Here is a 23,120-nt window from a genome sequence, read left to right as displayed (position 1 = left end):
CAGAATCGACTCAGAATAGGAAAAGGAGACGTTTAGGTCAATTTTATGCATTCTGGCGTTCGTAGATACAAGAAAACTGTTAAAATTCTTCAGAAACGTCACTTTTGAAGTGTTTTCTTGTACTTTTAAGCCAATCAGATACCCAACGGGCTCGGAAAGTGCAACGAAACCATCAAATTTTAGCTAGAAACTGTATTTTTGTCGATTTTTATTGAATTTGAACTATGTTTCAACGTTTTTTGATGGTTCTGAGCCACCAAACACACTTAAAGCATGCAGAATCGACTCAGAATAGGAAAAGGAGACGTTTAGGTCAATTTTATGCATTCTGGCGTTCGTAGATACAAGAAAACTGTTAAAATTCTTCAGAAACGTCACTTTTGAAGTGTTTTCTTGTGCATTTAAGCCAATCAGATACCCTACGGGCTCGGAAAGTGCAACGAAACCATCAAATTTTAGCTAGAAACTGTATTTTTGTCGATTTTTATTGAATTTGAACTATATTTCAACGTTTTTTGATGGTTTTGAGCCACCAAACACACTTAAAGCATGCAGAATCGACTCAGAATAGGAAAAGGAGACGTTTAGGTCAATTTTATGCATTCTGGCGTTCGTAGATACAAGAAAACTGTTAAAATTCTTCAGAAACGTCAGTTTTGAAGTGTTTTCTTGTACTTTTAAGCCAATCAGATACCCTACGGGCTCGGAAAGTGCAACGAAACCATCAAATTTTAGCTAGAAACTGTATTTTTGTCGATTTTTATTGAATTTGAACTATATTTCAACGTTTTTTGATGGTTCTGAGCCACCAAACACACTTAAAGCATGCAGAATCGACTCAGAATAGGAAAAGGAGACGTTTAGGTCAATTTTATGCATTCTGGCGTTCGTAGATACAAGAAAACTGTTAAAATTCTTCAGAAACGTCACTTTTGAAGTGTTTTCTTGTACTTTTAAGCCAATCAGATACCCTACGGGCTTGGAAAGTGCAACGAAACCATCAAATTTTATTATTATTATTATTATTATTATTATTAAATTACGGCCCCAACAGGCAAAAGCCCAATTACGGAGACCAAAAAAAAAAAAAAAAAAAAGAAACAAAGCTAAAACTGAAAATATGATATAGTTGGACAAAACCAATAAAGTTATTATACTATTAATATAACCATCAGCTGAAATACTCAATGAAAACTACTATTTTACCAAATATTTAACACTACAAAGACACTATTTAAACATATACCACTCCATTATTGGTTAACTATAATGAAGACAAGTCTTAATAGTTATTCTCTCTAAAAGAATATTAAGGAATACATAAATGACCAAACATAACAAATAATTATTACGGACTGTAGACAAAAAGATAGCACACCTAACACAAAATGGTAGAAGCAGTAGCACAAATGCTAGCCAAACTGTCATAAAACATGTCACATCCATAAGAGACACAATTGAAATTTTTACAACTCACAAACAGTGGACACTTTCTCCCAAGATTGGTCATACAACGACGAGTTTTAAAAACCTCCTGATGCCGTGAATTAAATCGAGGAACTAAGAAACACAGTTGTTGCGTGAGTCCTATACAATCTATACGGTTATGAACAAGATTATAGACAAATTTAATAGAAGCAATATCTCTCCTCTGTTTCAAAGAACTTAGCTCAAAACGATTTAACAAACTTGACTCAACAACACCTCTCTCAGGATAAGTTCCAGTTTCAACAAAAAACAAAAACTTGAGAAATCTTCGCTGGACCTTCTCCAACGCCAGAGACTGGTAAGTGTATATTGGATACCATGCCAAGGAGCAGTATTCCAGTTTAGATCTGACTAAACAAAAATATAGAAGTTTAAGCACTCTCACATCTTTAAATGGCTTGGCATTTCTTATTACGAACCCCAATAATTTATAGGATGAAGATGTTATTTCTGTAATGTGACTTGAAAACGAGAGTTTGTCATCATACAGAATGCCTAAGTCTCTTACCATCGAAGATCTTTTGACAGGAAAATTACAGACCTGATAGTTGAACTGGATCTTAGACTTCTTTCTAGAGTAGGACACTATTGAACACTTGGAAGGATTCAACTCCAGACCATTTTGTTCACACCATAAGTCAATTTTACGTAAGTCATCCTGTAGAGCAAGACAGTCATCAATAGTGTTAATCGTTTTTGCCACCTTGGCATCATCCGCAAATAGTGATATAAACGATTGGGAAACCATTTCAGGAAGATCATTAATGAAAAGTACGAATAAGAGTGGCCCGAGGGTGGAACCCTGAGGTACGCCAGATCTTTGAAAGTAGGATTCAGAAGCATAACCATCAATAACAACACGCAGAGGACGGTCTGCTAAATACGAACTAAACAGTTTTAGCAAAGGTGTAGATATACCAAAACACTCCAACTTGGACAAAAGTCTTGTATGCAATACCTTGTCAAATGCTTTGCTCAGGTCAAGATAAACGACATCCACTTGGTTTCGCGAATCCAATGATTGTGACAAGAATTCAGAAAACTGTGCTAAGTTTGTTAGAGTAGAGCGACCGGGTATAAAACCATGTTGATGTTCAGTAATCTGCGATCTAAGTGACATGCTCAAACGACGGTGTAAAATGTATTCAAATATTTTAGAAAAATTAGGCAGAATTGAAATGGGTCTATATTTAGAGATGTTATTGCGATCACCATCCTTAAAGATCGGTACCACTCTTGCTTCCTTCCACACTTCCGGAAAAGTTGTTGTATCCAGAGAAAGATTAAAGATAAAGTGTAGAGGTTCCGCCATTACGTAGATGCAATCCTTAATTAAAAATTCCGGTATAGCATCACAACCAGCACACCTGTTCCCCTTAAGTCTTCTACCAGCACCAATTATCTCATCAATCGTGACCGACGTTACAGCACAGCATGACACCTCTCGAACTGTTGTTTCAGAATGTCTATCATCTGGGGAATTAAATACACTGGAGAAGTACTCAGCAAATCCTGCAGCAATTTCTTGCTGTGTTTCAAGACGCCTGTCGAGGTAGGTCATTGATTGAGGCATACAATTGCCATCTCTTTTGCCACGAATAAAAGACCAAAACTGTTTAGGATCTCCCTTCAGGTTGTCCTTAATTTTATCTAAATAGGCTTGATAATCTAATCTTTGCTTTGTCTTACTTTGTTTGCGTATTTCAGTAAACTTGGTGTAAAAAAATTGGGATTTATTTATTTTGTATCGCATAAAGAGACGATTTTTACTTAATAGCATTTTCTTTAATTCAGGCGAGAACCACACAGGGTATTTTCTTTTACATTTTTTCATTTTAGGGACAAACTTATCCAAAACTTCATACAGTTTAGAATAAAAGAAAGCACAGGCTACGTTCATATTAGTCTGTTGTCGAAGAAAGGACCAATCAACATTCTGAAGCGCTTCATATAGAGCGGTAAAGTTAGCTCGACCAAAGTTATATTGTTTAACGTCATCAGATAGTTGAGTTTTGAAGAGTTTGAAATGTTTCATTTCCAATGAAATAGCTAAGGATGGATGATAGGGGTCTTCTTCCAGAATATTGTTAAAATCACGCTTTACCTCACATGTAGTGAGCTCAATATCATGAATAACCACATCCAGACTGCGATTGATGTTATTAGGGATAGAGTTGCATTGATCCAGGTTTGTAAAAGATAAAAAATCATTGTATGCACTAATGCTAGACTTGAATGAATATAAGTTGAAGTCGCCTAGAATTATGATGTGACCAAGGTCTATCACATATTCAGCAAGACTGTTAAAAAACTCTTCAAACTCGAGAATTGGTGTCTTTTGTGAAATATAAATGCAAAACACATATAATGATTTATGCTTACAAGATATCTTCACTCCAACTATATCAATAAAGCAAAAATTCTTCCAATGAAGACTGAGAAGATCAACTTTGTGATCACTTGCAATGGCCAGTAGCACTCCGCCGCCCCTACTAAGACCAGTAGTAAGTGGATCTCTGTCAGCACGGTAGACATTGAACAAATGGTTTTCAAATAACTCACTATTACATACATCTGCAGAAAGCCATGTCTCGGTAAAAGCTATTATATCAAAACCGGCATCAGATGTTTGATTAAGTAATTCATGTGTTTTAGTACGAAGACCTCTCACATTCTGGTAATAAATAGAGAAACTAAACTTATTATTGGAGGTGGATCTTTGAACCTGAGTAGCTCCGCTGCTAGATAAATGAGAAGTATTAGTAGGTGGAAGGGAGGTCATACATGATTGTGATGTAAGAGTACTTATGATTTTATTGGATCTAATACCCCGAACATTTTGATGACAAACATTCAGAGTCTCTGACGATGAGTTGTAAAAGTTAATTTCTGAAATACTAGAATATTCATTATTATTTAGTAACGAACTTTTATTAGTTGGTAATGCCGGTCCTTGTTCTTTGAGCCTGTTTCTGAAAAAGATTTTAGTTTCGGGGTTGGTCACGAAATAAATCCTTTTTAAAATGTTCTAACGCCATCTTGTAAGATTCGCAGTCATTGTAATCCCAAACAGCATGGTTTATGTTTAAGTTCTCACGGCGATTCCGCAAGGATTGGCAATTAATGCAGCGTTTCTTGTCAGAAGATTCGGATTTACTTTTGTAAAGCGAACAATCGTTAATGGTGTGCTTATCAGCACACAAAGGGCAACTGACCGGACTTTTGCACTGCTTTTTAGTATGGAAGTAGCCATTACAGTTGTAGCAGCGCGGCACTGTAATCGCATCGTACACTGAGCATGGATTAAGCCCAACAAGAACATGACCAGACTTTAAAAGCAAATTATATGTTGCGCTATCGACCTCGAGATCAGCTTGAAAGATATCTCGGTTAGAGCGTGTTGGCCAGAAACGAATAAGCTTTGTAAACGAGAATTCACTAATCAAATCGGGATTTTGCTTTTTCAGATACGACAAAAATGAACTTTCAGACATACCGGCAGGAATACCTACCACTCGCACTCTTGGATACAGAACATTAACCTCTCTAATGTCGTAATTTTGCGCAAGACTAGTTGCAGCAATTTGTTTTAATTTTTTGCCACAATTTTCATCCTTACAAGAAATTATTAAGCCTCCACTGGACACAGGCTTCACCTTTGTGATTGCAATTTCTTCCTCTATTATATTCACATTTTTCAGAACATCAGAACGAGTTTTTGTTACCGACTGTGCAGTATTTTTCGGCTTTACTACAATTTTTTTCTCAACAACAACCTTCGAAGCATAAGAGTCTTTCCCCAATGGCAAAGATTTCGCAGTTGCCAAAACATCACTGTTGCCAGATGTCAGCAATTTGACCAAATCTATGTTGCTCTCCTTTAGGACATTTACTTCAGATTTTAGCTAGAAACTGTATTTTTGTCGATTTTTATTGAATTTGAACTATATTTCAACGTTTTTTGATGGTTCTGAGCCACCAAACACACTTAAAGCATGCAGAATCGACTCAGAATAGGAAAAGGAGACGTTTAGGTCAATTTTATGCATTCTGGCGTTCGTAGATACAAGAAAACTGTTAAAATTCTTCAGAAACGTCACTTTTGAAGTGTTTTCTTGTACTTTTAAGCCAATCAGATACCCTACGGGCTCGGAAAGTGCAACGAAACCATCAAATTTTAGCTAGAAACTGTATTTTTGTCGATTTTTATTGAATTTGAACTATATTTCAACGTTTTTTGATGGTTCTGAGCCACCAAACACACTTAAAGCATGCAGAATCGACTCAGAATAGGAAAAGGAGACGTTTAGGTCAATTTTATGCATTCTGGCGTTCGTAGATACAAGAAAACTGTTAAAATTCTTCAGAAACGTCACTTTTGAAGTGTTTTCTTGTACTTTTAAGCCAATCAGATACCCTACGGGCTCGGAAAGTGGAACGAAACCATCAAATTTTAGCTAGAAACTGTATTTTTGTCGATTTTTATTGAATTTGAACTATATTTCAACGTTTTTTGATGGTTCTGAGCCACCAAACACACTTAAAGCATGCAGAATCGACTCAGAATAGGAAAAGGAGACGTTTAGGTCAATTTTATGCATTCTGGCGTTCGTAGATACAAGAAAACTGTTAAAATTCTTCAGAAACGTCACTTTTGAAGTGTTTTCTTGTACTTTTAAGCCAATCAGATACCCTACGGGCTCGGAAAGTGCAACGAGACCATCAAATTTTAGCTAGAAACTATATTTTTGTCGATTTTTATTGAATTTGAACTATATTTCAACGTTTTTTGATGGTTCTGAGCCACCAAACACACTTAAAGCATGCAGAATCGACTCAGAATAGGAAAAGGAGACGTTTAGGTCAATTTTATGCATTCTGGCGTTCGTAGATACAAGAAAACTGTTAAAATTCTTCAGAAACGTCACTTTTGAAGTGTTTTCTTGTACTTTTAAGCCAATCAGATACCTTACGGGCTCGGAAAATGCAACGAAACCATCAAATTTTAGCTAGAAACTGTATTTTTGTCGATTTTTATTGAATTTGAACTATATTTCAACGTTTTTTGATGGTTCTGAGCCACCAAACACACTTAAAGCATGCAGAATCGACTCAGAATAGGAAAAGGAGACGTTTAGGTCAATTTTATGCATTCTGGCGTTCGTAGATACAAGAAAACTGTTAAAATTCTTCAGAAACGTCACTTTTGAAGTGTTTTCTTGTACTTTTAAGCCAATCAGATACCCTACGGGCTCGGAAAGTGCAACGAAACCATCAAATTTTAGCTAGAAACTGTATTTTTGTCGATTTTTATTGAATTTGAATTATATTTCAACGTTTTTTGATGGTTCTGAGCCACCAAACACACTTAAAGCATGCAGAATCGACTCAGAATAGGAAAAGGAGACGTTTAGGTCAATTTTATGCATTCTGGCGTTCGTAGATACAAGAAAACTGTTAAAATTCTTCAGAAACGTCCCTTTTGAAGTGTTTTCTTGTACTTTTAAGCCAATCAGATACCCTACGGGCTCGGAAAGTGCAACGAAACCATCAAATTTTAGCTAGAAACTGTATTTTTGTCGATTTTTATTGAATTTGAACTATATTTCAACGTTTTTTGATGGTTCTGAGCCACCAAACACACTTAAAGCATGCAGAATCGACTCAGAATAGGAAAAGGAGACGTTTAGGTCAATTTTATGCATTCTGGCGTTCGTAGATACAAGAAAACTGTTAAAATTCTTCAGAAACGTCACTTTTGAAGTGTTTTCTTGTACTTTTAAGCCAATCAGATACCCTACGGGCTCGGAAAGTGCAACGAAACCATCAAATTTTAGCTAGAAACTGTATTTTTGTCGATTTTTATTGAATTTGAACTATGTTTCAACGTTTTTTGATGGTTCTGAGCCACCAAACACACTTAAAGCATGCAGAATCGACTCAGAATAGGAAAAGGAGACGTTTAGGTCAATTTTATGCATTCTGGCGTTCGTAGATACAAGAAAACTGTTAAAATTCTTCAGAAACGTCACTTTTGAAGTGTTTTCTTGTACATTTAAGCCAATCAGATACCCTACGGGCTCGGAAAGTGCAACGAAACCATCAAATTTTAGCTAGAAACTGTATTTTTGTCGATTTTTATTGAATTTGAACTATATTTCAACGTTTTTTGATGGTTCTGAGCCACCAAACACACTTAAAGCATGCAGAATCGACTCAGAATAGGAAAAGGAGACGTTTAGGTCAATTTTATGCATTCTGGCGTTCGTAGATACAAGAAAACTGTTAAAATTCTTCAGAAACGTCAGTTTTGAAGTGTTTTCTTGTACTTTTAAGCCAATCAGATACCCTACGGGCTCGGAAAGTGCAACGAAACCATCAAATTTTAGCTAGAAACTGTATTTTTGTCGATTTTTATTGAATTTGAACTATATTTCAACGTTTTTTGATGGTTCTGAGCCACCAAACACACTTAAAGCATGCAGAATCGACTCAGAATAGGAAAAGGAGACGTTTAGGTCAATTTTATGCATTCTGGCGTTCGTAGATACAAGAAAACTGTTAAAATTCTTCAGAAACGTCACTTTTGAAGTGTTTTCTTGTACTTTTAAGCCAATCAGATACCCTACGGGCTCGGAAAGTGCAACGAAACCATCAAATTTTAGCTAGAAACTGTATTTTTGTCGATTTTTATTGAATTTGAACTATATTTCAACGTTTTTTGATGGTTCTGAGCCACCAAACACACTTAAAGCATGCAGAATCGACTCAGAATAGGAAAAGGAGACGTTTAGGTCAATTTTATGCATTCTGGCGTTCGTAGATACAAGAAAACTGTTAAAATTCTTCAGAAACGTCACTTTTGAAGTGTTTTCTTGTACTTTTAAGCCAATCAGATACCCTACGGGCTCGGAAAGTGCAACGAAACCATCAAATTTTTGCTAGAAACTGTATTTTTTTCGATTTTTATTGAATTTGAACTATATTTCAACGTTTTTTGATGGTTCTGAGCCACCAAACACACTTAAAGCATGCAGAATCGACTCAGAATAGGAAAAGGAGACGTTTAGGTCAATTTTATGCATTCTGGCGTTCGTAGATACAAGAAAACTGTTAAAATTCTTCAGAAACGTCACTTTTGAAGTGTTTTCTTGTACTTTTAAGCCAATCAGATACCCCACGGGCTCGGAAAGTGCAACGAAACCATCAAATTTTAGCTAGAAACTGTATTTTTGTCGATTTTAATTGAATTTGAACTATATTTCAACGTTTTTTAATGGTTCTGAGCCACCACACACACTTAAAGCATGCAGAATCGACTCAGAATAGGAAAAGGAGACGTTTAGGTCAATTTTATGCATTCTGGGGTTGGTAGATACAAGAAAACTGTTAAAATTCTTCAGAAACGTCACTTTTGAAGTGTTTTCTTGTACTTTTAAGCCAATCAGATACCCTACGGGCTCGGAAAGTGCAACGAAACCATCAAATTTTAGCTAGAAACTGTATTTTTGTCGATTTTAATTGAATTTGAACTATATTTCAACGTTTTTTGATGGTTCTGAGCCACCAAACACACTTAAAGCATGCAGAATCGACTCAGAATAGGAAAAGGAGACGTTTAGGTCAATTTTATGCATTCTGGCGTTCGTAGATACAAGAAAACTGTTAAAATTCTTCAGAAAAGTCACTTTTGAAGTGTTTTCTTGTACTTTTAAGCCAATCAGATACCCTACGGGCTCGGAAAGTGCAACGAAACCATCAAATTTTAGCTAGAAACTGTATTTTTGTCGATTTTTATTGAATTTGAACTATATTTCAACGTTTTTTGATGGTTCTGAGCCACCAAACACACTTAAAGCATGCAGAATCGACTCAGAATAGGAAAAGGAGACGTTTAGGTCAATTTTTTGCATTCTGGCGTTCGTAGATACAAGAAAACTGTTAAAATTCTTCAGAAACGTCACTTTTGAAGTGTTTTCTTGTACTTTTAAGCCAATCAGATACCCTACGGGCTCGGAAAGTGCAACGAAACCGTCAAATTTTAGCTAGAAACTGTATTTTTGTCGATTTTTATTGAATTTGAACTATATTTCAACGTTTTTTGATGGTTCTGAGCCACCAAACACACTTAAAGCATGCAGAATCGACTCAGAATAGGAAAAGGAGACGTTTAGGTCAATTTTATGCATTCTGGCGTTCGTAGATACAAGAAAACTGTTAAAATTCTTCAGAAACGTCACTTTTGAAGTGTTTTCTTGTACTTTTAAGCCAATCAGATACCCTACGGGCCCGGAAAGTGCAACGAAACCATCAAATTTTAGCTAGAAACTGTATTTTTGTCGATTTTTATTGAATTTGAACTATATTTCAACGTTTTTTGATGGTTCTGAGCCACCAAACACACTTAAAGCATGCAGAATCGACTCAGAATAGGAAAAGGAGACGTTTAGGTCAATTTTTTGCATTCTGGCGTTCGTAGATACAAGAAAACTGTTAAAATTCTTCAGAAACGTCACTTTTGAAGTGTTTTCTTGTACTTTTAAGCCAATCAGATACCCTACGGGCTCGGAAAGTGCAACGAAACCGTCAAATTTTAGCTAGAAACTGTATTTTTGTCGATTTTTATTGAATTTGAACTATATTTCAACGTTTTTTTGATGGTTCTGAGCCACCAAACACACTTAAAGCATGCAGAATCGACTCAGAATAGGAAAAGGAGACGTTTAGGTCAATTTTATGCATTCTGGCGTTCGTAGATACAAGAAAACTGTTAAAATTCTTCAGAAACGTCACTTTTGAAGTATTTTCTTGTACTTTTAAGCCAATCAGATACCCTACGGGCTCGGAAAGTGCTACGAAACCATCAAATTTTAGCTAGAAACTGTATTTTTGTCGATTTTTATTGAATTTGAACTATATTTCAACGTTTTTTGATGGTTCTGAGCCACCAAACACACTTAAAGCATGCAGAATCGACTCAGAATAGGAAAAGGAGACGTTTAGGTCAATTTTATGCATTCTGGCGTTCGTAGATACAAGAAAACTGTTAAAATTCTTCAGAAACGTCACTTTTGAAGTGTTTTCTTGTACTTTTAAGCCAATCAGATACCCTACGGGCTCGGAAAGTGCAACGAAACCATCAAATTTTAGCTAGAAACTGTATTTTTGTCGATTTTTATTGAATTTGAACTATATTTCAACGTTTTTTTGATGGTTCTGAGCCACCAAACACACTTGAAGCATGCAGAATCGACTCAGAATAGGAAAAGGAGACGTTTAGGTCAATTTTATGCATTCTGGCGTTCGTAGATACAAGAAACCTGTTAAAATTCTTCAGAAACGTCACTTTTGAAGTGTTTTCTTGTACTTTTAAGCCAATCAGATACCCTACGGGCTCGGAAAGTGCAACGAAACCGTCAAATTTTAGCTAGAAACTGTATTTTTGTCGATTTTTATTGAATTTGAACTATATTTCAACGTTTTTTTGATGGTTCTGAGCCACCAAACACACTTAAAGCATGCAGAATCGACTCAGAATAGGAAAAGGAGACGTTTAGGTCAATTTTATGCATTCTGGCGTTCGTAGATACAAGAAAACTGTTAAAATTCTTCAGAAACCTCACTTTTGAAGTGTTTTCTTGTACTTTTAAGCCAATCAGATACCCTACGGGCTCGGAAAGTGTAACGAAACCATCAAATTTTAGCTAGAAACTGTATTTTTGTCGATTTTTATTGAATTTGAATTATATTTCAACGTTTTTTGATGGTTCTGAGCCACCAAACACACTTAAAGCATGCAGAATCGACTCAGAATAGGAAAAGGAGACGTTTAGGTCAATTTTATGCATTCTGGCGTTCGTAGATACAAGAAAACTGTTAAAATTCTTCAGAAACGTCACTTTTGAAGTGTTTTCTTGTACTTTTAAGCCAATCAGATACCCTACGGGCTCGGAAAGTGCAACGAAACCATCAAATTTTAGCTAGAAACTGTATTTTTGTCGATTTTTATTGAATTTGAACTATATTTCAACGTTTTTTGATGGTTCTGAGCCACCAAACACACTTAAAGCATGCAGAATCGACTCAGAATAGGAAAAGGAGACGTTTAGGTCAATTTTATGCATTCTGGCGTTCGTAGATACAAGAAAACTGTTAAAATTCTTCAGAAACGTCACTTTTGAAGTGTTTTCTTGTACTTTTAAGCCAATCAGATACCCTACGGGCTCGGAAAGTGCAACGAAACCATCAAATTTTAGCTAGAAACTGTATTTTTGTCGATTTTTATTGAATTTGAACTATATTTCAACGTTTTTTGATGGTTCTGAGCCACCAAACACACTTAAAGCATGCAGAATCGACTCAGAATAGGAAAAGGAGACGTTTAGGTCAATTTTATGCATTCTGGCGTTCGTAGATACAAGAAAACTGTTAAAATTCTTCAGAAACGTCACTTTTGAAGTGTTTTCTTGTACTTTTAAGCCAATCAGATACCCTACGGGCTCGGAAAGTGCAACGAAACCATCAAATTTTAGCTAGAAACTGTATTTTTGTCGATTTTTATTGAATTTGAACTATATTTCAACGTTTTTTGATGGTTCTGAGCCACCAAACACACTTAAAGCATGCAGAATCGACTCAGAATAGGAAAAGGAGACGTTTAGGTCAATTTTATGCATTCTGGCGTTCGTAGATACAAGAAAACTGTTAAAATTCTTCAGAAACGTCACTTTTGAAGTGTTTTCTTGTACTTTTAAGCCAATCAGATACCCTACGGGCTCGGAAAGTGCAACGAAACCATCAAATTTTAGCTAGAAACTGTATTTTTGTCGATTTTTATTGAATTTGAACTATATTTCAACGTTTTTTGATGGTTCTGAGCCACCAAACACACTTAAAGCATGCAGAATCGACTCAGAATAGGAAAAGGAGACGTTTAGTTCAATTTTATGCATTCTGGCGTTCGTAGATACAAGAAAACTGTTAAAATTCTTCAGAAACGTCACTTTTGAAGTGTTTTCTTGTACTTTTAAGCCAATCAGATACCCCACGGGCTCGGAAAGTGCAACGAAACCATCAAATTTTAGCTAGAAACTGTATTTTTGTCGATTTTTATTGAATTTGAACTATATTTCAACGTTTTTTAATGGTTCTGAGCCACCACACACACTTAAAGCATGCAGAATCGACTCAGAATAGGAAAAGGAGACGTTTAGGTCAATTTTATGCATTCTGGGGTTGGTAGATACAAGAAAACTGTTAAAATTCTTCAGAAACGTCACTTTTGAAGTGTTTTCTTGTACTTTTAAGCCAATCAGATACCCTACGGGCTCGGAAAGTGCAACGAAACCATCAAATTTTAGCTAGAAACTGTATTTTTGTCGATTTTTATTGAATTTGAACTAAATTTCAACGTTTTTTGATGGTTCTGAGCCACCAAACACACTTAAAGCATGCAGAATCGACTCAGAATAGGAAAAGGAGACTTTTAGGTCAATTTTATGCATTCTGGCGTTCGTAGATACAAGAAAACTGTTAAAATTCTTCAGAAACGTCACTTTTGAAGTGTTTTCTTGTACTTTTAAGCCAATCAGATACCCTACGGGGCTCGGAAAGTGCAACGAAACCATCAAATTTTAGCTAGAAACTGTATTTTTGTCGATTTTTATTGAATTTGAACTATATTTCAACGTTTTTTGATGGTTCTGAGCCACCAAACACACTTAAAGCATGCAGAATCGACTCAGAATAGGAAAAGGAGACGTTTAGGTCAATTTTTTGCATTCTGGCGTTCGTAGATACAAGAAAACTGTTAAAATTCTTCAGAAACGTCACTTTTGAAGTGTTTTCTTGTACTTTTAAGCCAATCAGATACCCTACGGGCTCGGAAAGTGCAACGAAACCATCAAATTTTAGCTAGAAACTGTATTTTTGTCGATTTTTATTGAATTTGAACTATATTTCAACGTTTTTTGATGGTTCTGAGCCACCAAACACACTTAAAGCATGCAGAATCGACTCAGAATAGGAAAAGGAGACGTTTAGGTCAATTTTATGCATTCTGGCGTTCGTAGATACAAGAAAACTGTTAAAATTCTTCAGAAACGTCACTTTTGAAGTGTTTTCTTGTACTTTTAAGCCAATCAGATACCCTACGGGCTCGGAAAGTGCAACGAAACCATCAAATTTTAGCTAGAAACTGTATTTTTGTCGATTTTTATTGAATTTGAACTATATTTCAACGTTTTTTGATGGTTCTGAGCCACCAAACACACTTAAAGCATGCAGAATCGACTCAGAATAGGAAAAGGAGACGTTTAGGTCAATTTTATGCATTCTGGCGTTCGTAGATACAAGAAAACTGTTAAAATTCTTCAGAAACGTCACTTTTGATGTGTTTTCTTGTACTTTTAAGCCAATCAGATACCCTACGGGCTCGGAAAGTGCAACGAAACCATCAAATTTTAGCTAGAAACTGTATTTTTGTCGATTTTTATTGAATTTGAACTATATTTCAACGTTTTTTGATGGTTCTGAGCCACCAAACACACTTAAAGCATGCAGAATCGACTCAGCATAGGAAAAGGAGACGTTTAGGTCAATTTTATGCATTCTGGCGTTCGTAGATACAAGAAAACTGTTAAAATTCTTCAGAAACGTCACTTTTGAAGTGTTTTCTTGTACTTTTAAGCCAATCAGATACCCTACGGGCTCGGAAAGTGCAACGAAACCATCAAATTTTAGCTAGAAACTGTATTTTTGTCGATTTTTATTGAATTTGAACTATATTTCAACGTTTTTTGATGGTTCTGAGCAACCAAACACACTTAAAGCATGCAGAATCGACTCAGGATAGGAAAAGGAGACGTTTAGGTCAATTTTATGCATTCTGGCGTTCGTAGATACAAGAAAACTGTTAAAATTCTTCAGAAACGTCACTTTTGAAGTGTTTTCTTGTACTTTTAAGCCAATCAGATACCCTACGGGCTCGGAAAGTGCAACGAAACCATCAAATTTTAGCTAGAAACTGTATTTTTGTCGATTTTTATTGAATTTGAACTATATTTCAACGTTTTTTGATGGTTCTGAGCCACCAAACACACTTAAAGCATGCAGAATCGACTCAGAATGGGAAAAGGAGACGTTTAGGTCAATTTTATGCATTCTGGCGTTCGTAGATACAAGAAAACTGTTAAACTTCTTCAGAAACGTCACTTTTGAAGTGTTTTCTTGTACTTTTAAGCCAATCAGATACCCTACGGGCTCGGAAAGTGCAACGAAACCATCAAATTTTAGCTAGAAACTGTATTTTTGTCGATTTTTATTGAATTTGAACTATATTTCAACGTTTTTTGATGGTTCTGAGCCACCAAACACACTTAAAGCATGCAGAATCGACTCAGCATAGGAAAAGGAGACGTTTAGGTCAATTTTATGCATTCTGGCGTTCGTAGATACAAGAAAACTGTTAAAATTCTTCAGAAACGTCACTTTTGAAGTGTTTTCTTGTACTTTTAAGCCAATCAGATACCCTACGGGCTCGGAAAGTGCAACGAAACCATCAAATTTTAGCTAGAAACTGTATTTTTGTCGATTTTTATTGAATTTGAACTATATTTCAACGTTTTTTGATGGTTCTGAGCAACCAAACACACTTAAAGCATGCAGAATCGACTCAGGATAGGAAAAGGAGACGTTTAGGTCAATTTTATGCATTCTGGCGTTCGTAGATACAAGAAAACTGTTAAAATTCTTCAGAAACGTCACTTTTGAAGTGTTTTCTTGTACTTTTAAGCCAATCAGATACCCTACGGGCTCGGAAAGTGCAACGAAACCATCAAATTTTAGCTAGAAACTGTATTTTTGTCGATTTTTATTGAATTTGAACTATATTTCAACGTTTTTTGATGGTTCTGAGCCACCAAACACACTTAAAGCATGCAGAATCGACTCAGAATGGGAAAAGGAGACGTTTAGGTCAATTTTATGCATTCTGGCGTTCGTAGATACAAGAAAACTGTTAAACTTCTTCAGAAACGTCACTTTTGAAGTGTTTTCTTGTACTTTTAAGCCAATCAGATACCCTACGGGCTCGGAAAGTGCAACGAAACCATCAAATTTTAGCTAGAAACTGTATTTTTGTCGATTTTTATTGAATTTGAACTATATTTCAACGTTTTTTGATGGTTCTGAGCCACCAAACACACTTAAAGCATGCAGAATCGACTCAGAATAGGAAAAGGAGACGTTTAGGTCAATTTTATGCATTCTGGCGTTCGTAGATACAAGAAAACTGTTAAAATTCTTCAGAAACGTCACTTTTGAAGTGTTTTCTTGTACTTTTAAGCCAATCAGATACCCTACGGGCTCGGAAAGTGCAACGAAACCATCAAATTTTAGCTAGAAACTGTATTTTTGTCGATTTTTATTGAATTTGAACTATATTTCAACGTTTTTTGATGGTTCTGAGCCACCAAACACACTTAAAGCATGCAGAATCGACTCAGAATAGGAAAAGGAGACGTTTAGGTCAATTTTATGCATTCTGGCGTTCGTAGATACAAGAAAACTGTTAAAATTCTTCAGAAACGTCACTTTTGAAGTGTTTTCTTGTACTTTTAAGCCAATCAGATACCCTACGGGCTCGGAAAGTGCAACGAAACCATCAAATTTTAGCTAGAAACTGTATTTTTGTCGATTTTTATTGAATTTGAACTATATTTCAACGTTTTTTGATGGTTCTGAGCCACCAAACACACTTAAAGCATGCAGAATCGACTCAGAATAGGAAAAGGAGACGTTTAGGTCAATTTTATGCATTCTGGCGTTCGTAGATACAAGAAAACTGTTAAAATTCTTCAGAAACGTCACTTTTGAAGTGTTTTCTTGTACTTTTAAGCCAATCAGATACCCTACGGGCTCGGAAAGTGCAACGAAACCATCAAATTTTAGCTAGAAACTGTATTTTTGTCGATTTTTATTGAATTTGAACTATATTTCAACGTTTTTTGATGGTTCTGAGCCACCAAACACACTTAAAGCATGCAGAATCGACTCAGAATAGGAAAAGGAGACGTTTAGGTCAATTTTATGCATTCTGGCGTTCGTAGATACAAGAAAACTGTTAAAATTCTTCAGAAACGTCACTTTTGAAGTGTTTTCTTGTACTTTTAAGCCAATCAGATACCCTACGGGCTCGGAAAGTGCAACGAAACCATCAAATTTTAGCTAGAAACTGTATTTTTGTCGATTTTTATTGAATTTGAACTATATTTCAACGTTTTTTGATGGTTCTGAGCCACCAAACACACTTAAAGCATGCAGAATCGACTCAGAATAGGAAAAGGAGACGTTTAGGTCAATTTTATGCATTCTGGCGTTCGTAGATACAAGAAAACTGTTAAAATTCTTCAGAAACGTCACTTTTGAAGTGTTTTCTTGTACTTTTAAGCCAATCAGATACCCTACGGGCTCGGAAAGTGCAACGAAACCATCAAATTTTAGCTAGAAACTGTATTTTTGTCGATTTTTATTGAATTTGAACTATATTTCAACGTTTTTTGATGGTTCTGAGCCACCAAACACACTTAAAGCATGCAGAATCGACTCAGAATAGGAAAAGGAGACGTGTAGGTCAATTTTATGCATTCTGGCGTTCGTAGATACAAGAAAACTGTTAAAATTCTTCAGAAACGTCACTTTTGAAGTGTTTTCTTGTACTTTTCAGCCAATCAGATACCCTACGGGCTCGGAAAGTGCAACGAAACCATCAAATTTTAGCTAGAAACTGTATTTTTGTCGATTTTTATTGAATTTGAACTATATTTCAAAGTTTTTTGATGGTTCTGAGCCACCAAACACACTTAAAGCATGCAGAATCGACTCAGAATAGGAAAAGGAGACGTTTAGGTCAATTTTATGCATTCTGGCGTTCGTAGATACAAGAAAACTGTTAAAATTCTTCAGAAACGTCACTTTTGAAGTGTTTTCTTGTACTTTTAAGCCAATCAGATACCCTACGGGCTCGGAAAGTGCAACGAAACCATCAAATTTTAGCTAGAAACTGTATTTTTGTCGATTTTTATTGAATTTGAACTATATTTCAACGTTTTTTGATGGTTCTGAGCCACCAAACACACTTAAAGCATGCAGAATCGACTCAGAATAGGAAAAGGAGACGTTTAGGTCAATTTTATGCATTCTGGCGTTCGTAGATACAAGAAAACTGTTAAAATTCTTCAGAAACGTCACTTTTGAAGTGTTTTCTTGTACTTTTAAGCCAATCAGATACCCTACGGGCTCGGAAAGTGCAACGAAACCATCAAATTTTAGCTAGAAACTGTATTTTTGTCGATTTTTATTGAATTTGAACTATATTTCAACGTTTTTTGATGGTTCTGAGCCACCAAACACACTTAAAGCATGCAGAATCGACTCAGAATAGGAAAAGGAGACGTTTAGGTCAATTTTATGCATTCTGGCGTTCGTAGATACAAGAAAACTGTTAAAATTCTTCAGAAACGTCACTTTTGAAGTGTTTTCTTGTACTTTTAAGCCAATCAGATACCCTACGGGCTCGGAAAGTGCAACGAAACCATCAAATTTTAGCTAGAAACTGTATTTTTGTCGATTTTTATTGAATTTGAACTATATTTCAACGTTTTTTGATGGTTCTGAGCCACCAAACACACTTAAAGCATGCAGAATCGACTCAGAATAGGAAAAGGAGACGTTTAGGTCAATTTTATGCATTCTGGCGTTCGTAGATACAAGAAAACTGTTAAAATTCTTCAGAAACGTCACTTTTGAAGTGTTTTCTTGTACTTTTAAGCCAATCAGATACCCTACGGGCTCGGAAAGTGCAACGAAACCATCAAATTTTAGCTAGAAACTGTATTTTTGTCGATTTTTATTGAATTTGAACTATATTTCAACGTTTTTTGATGGTTCTGAGCCACCAAACACACTTAAAGCATGCAGAATCGACTCAGAATAGGAAAAGGAGACGTTTAGGTCAATTTTATGCATTCTGGCGTTCGTAGATACAAGAAAACTGTTAAAATTCTTCAGAAACGTCACTTTTGAAGTGTTTTCTTGTACTTTTAAGCCAATCAGATACCCTACGGGCTCGGAAAGTGCAACGAAACCATCAAATTTTAGCTAGAAACTGTATTTTTGTCGATTTTTATTGAATTTGAACTATATTTCAACGTTTTTTGATGGTTCTGAGCCACCAAACACACTTAAAGCATGCAGAATCGACTCAGAATAGGAAAAGGAGACGTTTAGGTCAATTTTATGCATTCTGGCGTTCGTAGATACAAGAAAACTGTTAAAATTCTTCAGAAACGTCACTTTTGAAGTGTTTTCTTGTACTTTTAAGCCAATCAGATACCCTACGGGCTCGGAAAGTGCAACGAAACCATCAAATTTTAGCTAGAAACTGTATTTTTGTCGATTTTTATTGAATTTGAACTATATTTCAACGTTTTTTGATGGTTCTGAGCCACCAAACACACCTAAAGCATGCAGAATCGACTCAGAATAGGAAAAGGAGACGTGTAGGTCAATTTTATGCATTCTGGCGTTCGTAGATACAAGAAAACTGTTAAAATTCTTCAGAAACGTCACTTTTGAAGTGTTTTCTTGTACTTTTAAGCCAATCAGATACCCTACGGGCTCGGAAAGTGCAACGAAACCATCAAATTTTAGCTAGAAACTGTATTTTTGTCGATTTTATTGAATTTGAACTATATTTCAACGTTTTTTGATGGTTCTGAGCCACCAAACACACTTAAAGCATGCAGAATCTACTCAGAATAGGAAAAGGAGACGTTTAGGTTAATTTTATGCATTCTGGCGTTCGTAGATACAAGAAAACTGTTAAAATTCTTCAGAAACGTCACTTTTGAAGTGTTTTCTTGTACTTTTAAGCCAATCAGATACCCTACGGGCTCGGAAAGTGCAACGAAACCATCAAATTTTAGCTAGAAACTGTATTTTTGTCGATTTTTATTGAATTTGAACTATATTTCAACGTTTTTTGATGGTTCTGAGCCACCAAACACACTTAAAGCATGCAGAATCGACTCAGAATAGGAAAAGGAGACGTTTAGGTCAATTTTATGCATTCTGGCGTTCGTAGATACAAGAAAACTGTTAAAATTCTTCAGAAACGTCACTTTTGAAGTGTTTTCTTGTACTCTTAAGCCAATCAGATACCCAACGGGCTCGGAAAGTGCAACGAAACCATCAAATTTTAGCTAGAAACTGTATTTTTGTCGATTTTTATTGAATTTGAACTATATTTCAACGTTTTTTGATGGTTCTGAGCCACCAAACACACTTAAAGCATGCAGAATCGACTCAGAATAGGAAAAGGAGACGTTTAGGTCAATTTTATGCATTCTGGCGTTCGTAGATACAAGAAAACTGTTAAAATTCTTCAGAAACGTCACTTTTGAAGTGTTTTCTTGTACTTTTAAGCCAATCAGATACCCTACGGGCTCGGAAAGTGCAACGAAACCATCAAATTTTAGCTAGAAACTGTATTTTTGTCGATTTTTATTGAATTTGAACTATATTTCAACGTTTTTTGATGGTTCTGAGCCACCAAACACACTTAAAGCATGCAGAATCGACTCAGAATAGGAAAAGGAGACGTTTAGGTCAATTTTATGCATTCTGGCGTTCGTAGATACAAGAAAACTGTTAAAATTCTTCAGAAACGTCACTTTTGAAGTGTTTTCTTGTACTTTTAAGCCAATCAGATGCCCAACGGGCTCGGAAAGTGCAACGAAACCATCAAATTTTAGCTAGAAACTGTATTTTTGTCGATTTTTATTGAATTTGAACTATATTTCAACGTTTTTTGATGGTTCTGAGCCACCAAACACACTTAAAGCATGCAGAATCGACTCAGAATAGGAAAAGGAGACGTTTAGGTCAATTTTATGCATTCTGGCGTTCGTAGATACAAGAAAACTGTTAAAATTCTTCAGAAACGTCACTTTTGAAGTGTTTTCTTGTACTTTTAAGCCAATCAGATACCCTACGGGCTCGGAAAGTGCAACGAAACCATCAAATTTTAGCTAGAAACTGTATTTTTGTCGATTTTTATTGAATTTGAACTATATTTCAACGTTTTTTGATGGTTCTGAGCCAACACACACACCTAAAGCATGCAGAATCGACTCAGAATAGGAAAAGGAGACGTTTAGGTCAATTTTATGCATTCTGGCGTTCGTAGATACAAGAAAACTGTTAAAATTCTTCAGAAACGTCACTTTTGATGTGTTTTCTTGTACTTTTAAGCCAATCAGATACCCTACGGGCTCGGAAAGTGCAACGAAACCATCAAATTTTAGCTAGAAACTGTATTTTTGTCGATTTTTATTGAATTTGAACTATATTTCAACGTTTTTTGATGGTTCTGAGCCACCAAACACACTTAAAGCATGCAGAATCGACTCAGAATGGGAAAAGGAGACGTTTAGGTCAATTTTATGCATTCTGGCGTTCGTAGATACAAGAAAACTGTTAAAATTCTTCAGAAACGTCACTTTTGAAGTGTTTTCTTGTACTTTTAAGCCAATCAGATACCCTACGGGCTCGGAGAGTGCAACGAAACCATCAAATTTTAGCTAGAAACTGTATTTTTGTCGATTTTTATTGAATTTGAACTATATTTCAACGTTTTTTGATGGTTCTGAGCCACCAAACACACTTAAAGCATGCAGAATCGACTCAGAATAGGAAAAGGAGACGTTTAGGTCAATTTTATGCATTCTGGCGTTCGTAGATACAAGAAAACTGTTAAAATTCTTCAGAAACGTCACTTTTGAAGTGTTTTCTTGTACTTTTAAGCCAATCAGATACCCTAGGGGCTCGGAAAGTGCAACGAAACCATCAAATTTTAGCTAGAAACTGTATTTTTGTCGATTTTTATTGAATTTGAACTATATTTCAACGTTTTTTGATGGTTCTGAGCCACCAAACACACTTAAAGCATGCAGAATCGACACAGAATAGGAAAAGGAGAAGTTTAGGTCAATTTTATGCATTCTGGCGTTCGTAGATACAAGAAAACTGTTAGAATTCTTCAGAAACGTCACTTTTGAAGTGTTTTCTTGTAATTTTAAGCCAATCAGATACCCTACGGGCTCGGAAAGTGCAACGAAACCATCAAATTTTAGCTAGAAACTGTATTTTTGTCGATTTTTATTGAATTTGAACTATATTTCAACGTTTTTTGATGGTTCTGAGCCACCAAACACACTTAAAGCATGCAGAATCGACACAGAATAGGAAAAGGAGAAGTATAGATCAATTTTATGCATTCTGGCGTTCGTAGATACAAGAAAACTGTTAAAATTCTTCAGAAACGTCACTTTTGAAGTGTTTTCTTGTAATTTTAAGCCAATCAGATACCCTACGGGCTCGGAAAGTGCAACGAAACCATCAAATTTTAGCTAGAAACTGTATTTTTGTCGATTTTTATTGAATTTGAACTATATTTCAACGTTTTTTGATGGTTCTGAGCCACCAAACACACTTAAAGCATGCAGAATCGACTCAGAATAGGAAAAGGAGACGTTTAGGTCAATTTTATGCATTCTGGCGTTCGTAGATACAAGAAAACTGTTAAAATTCTTCAGAAACGTCACTTTTGAAGTGTTTTCTTGTACTTTTAAGCCAATCAGATACCCTATGGGCTCGGAAAGTGCAACGAAACCATCAAATTTTAGCTAGAAACTGTATTTTTGTCGATTTTTATTGAATTTGAACTATATTTCAACGTTTTTTGATGGTTCTGAGCCACCAAACACACTTAAAGCATGCAGAATCGACTCAGAATAGGAAAAGGAGACGTTTAGGTCAATTTTATGCATTCTGGCGTTCGTAGATACAAGAAAACTGTTAAAATTCTTCAGAAACGTCACTTTTGAAGTGTTTTCTTGTACTTTTAAGCCAATCAGATAACCTACGGGCTCGGAAAGTGCAACGAAACCATCAAATTTTAGCTAGAAACTGTATTTTTGTCGATTTTTATTGAATTTGAACTATATTTCAACGTTTTTTGATGGTTCTGAGCCACCAAACACACTTAAAGCATGCAGAATCGACTCAGAATAGGAAAAGGAGACGTTTAGGTCAATTTTATGCATTCTGGCGTTCGTAGATACAAGAAAACTGTTAAAATTCTTCAGAAACGTCACTTTTGAAGTGTTTTCTTGTACTTTTAAGCCAATCAGATACCCTACGGGCTCGGAAAGTGCAACGAAACCATCAAATTTTAGCTAGAAACTGTATTTTTGTCGATTTTTATTGAATTTGAACTATATTTCAACGTTTTTTGATGGTTCTGAGCCACCAAACACACTTAAAGCATGCAGAATCGACTCAGAATAGGAAAAGGAGACGTTTAGGTCAATTTTATGCATTCTGGCGTTCGTAGATACAAGAAAACTGTTAAAATTCTTCAGAAACGTCACTTTTGATGTGTTTTCTTGTACTTTTAAGCCAATCAGATACCCTACGGGCTCGGAAAGTGCAACGAAACCATCAAATTTTAGCTAGAAACTGTATTTTTGTCGATTTTTATTGAATTTGAACTATATTTCAACGTTTTTTGA

The 23,120-nt window shown here is 35.7% G+C and overlaps 1 protein-coding gene across 1 annotated transcript; it reads right to left on the bottom strand.

Annotated features, from left to right (window-relative positions):
• Positions 1–1,378: 1,378 nt before the first annotated feature.
• On the bottom strand, positions 1,379–4,982 carry LOC135122235 (uncharacterized). Its single transcript, XM_064046435.1, has 3 exons — positions 4,522–4,982; positions 1,482–4,460; positions 1,379–1,421 (listed from the first exon to the last, which is right to left on the bottom strand). Exons 1-3 carry the CDS (start codon positions 4,980–4,982, stop codon positions 1,379–1,381), a joined length of 3,483 nt encoding a protein of 1,160 aa, XP_063902505.1.
• Positions 4,983–23,120: the final 18,138 nt, after the last annotated feature.

This window comes from Zophobas morio, unplaced genomic scaffold (assembly GCF_036711695.1).
Source record: "Zophobas morio isolate AGI-343-1 ecotype UQ-CSIRO unplaced genomic scaffold, CSIRO_AGI_Zmor_V1 ptg001008l, whole genome shotgun sequence".
Taxonomy (NCBI): Eukaryota; Metazoa; Arthropoda; class Insecta; order Coleoptera; family Tenebrionidae; genus Zophobas; species Zophobas morio.
This window is presented reverse-complemented; position numbering and strand designations above follow the sequence as displayed.

What these genes read in the sequence shown, in the direction of transcription:
- LOC135122235 (XM_064046435.1), bottom strand. Translation starts at nt 4,982, where the DNA reads ATGTCTGAAAGTTCATTTTTGTCGTATCTGAAAAAGCAAAATCCCGAT. An exon ending in TGCGAATCTTACAAGATGGC is followed by an intron (nt 4,461 to 4,521) that starts GTTAGAACATTT and finishes AATCTTTTTCAG; the next exon opens with AAACAGGCTCAAAGAACAAG. An exon ending in CTTGGGAGAAAGTGTCCACT is followed by an intron (nt 1,422 to 1,481) that starts GTTTGTGAGTTG and finishes GTTTTATGACAG; the next exon opens with TTTGGCTAGCATTTGTGCTA.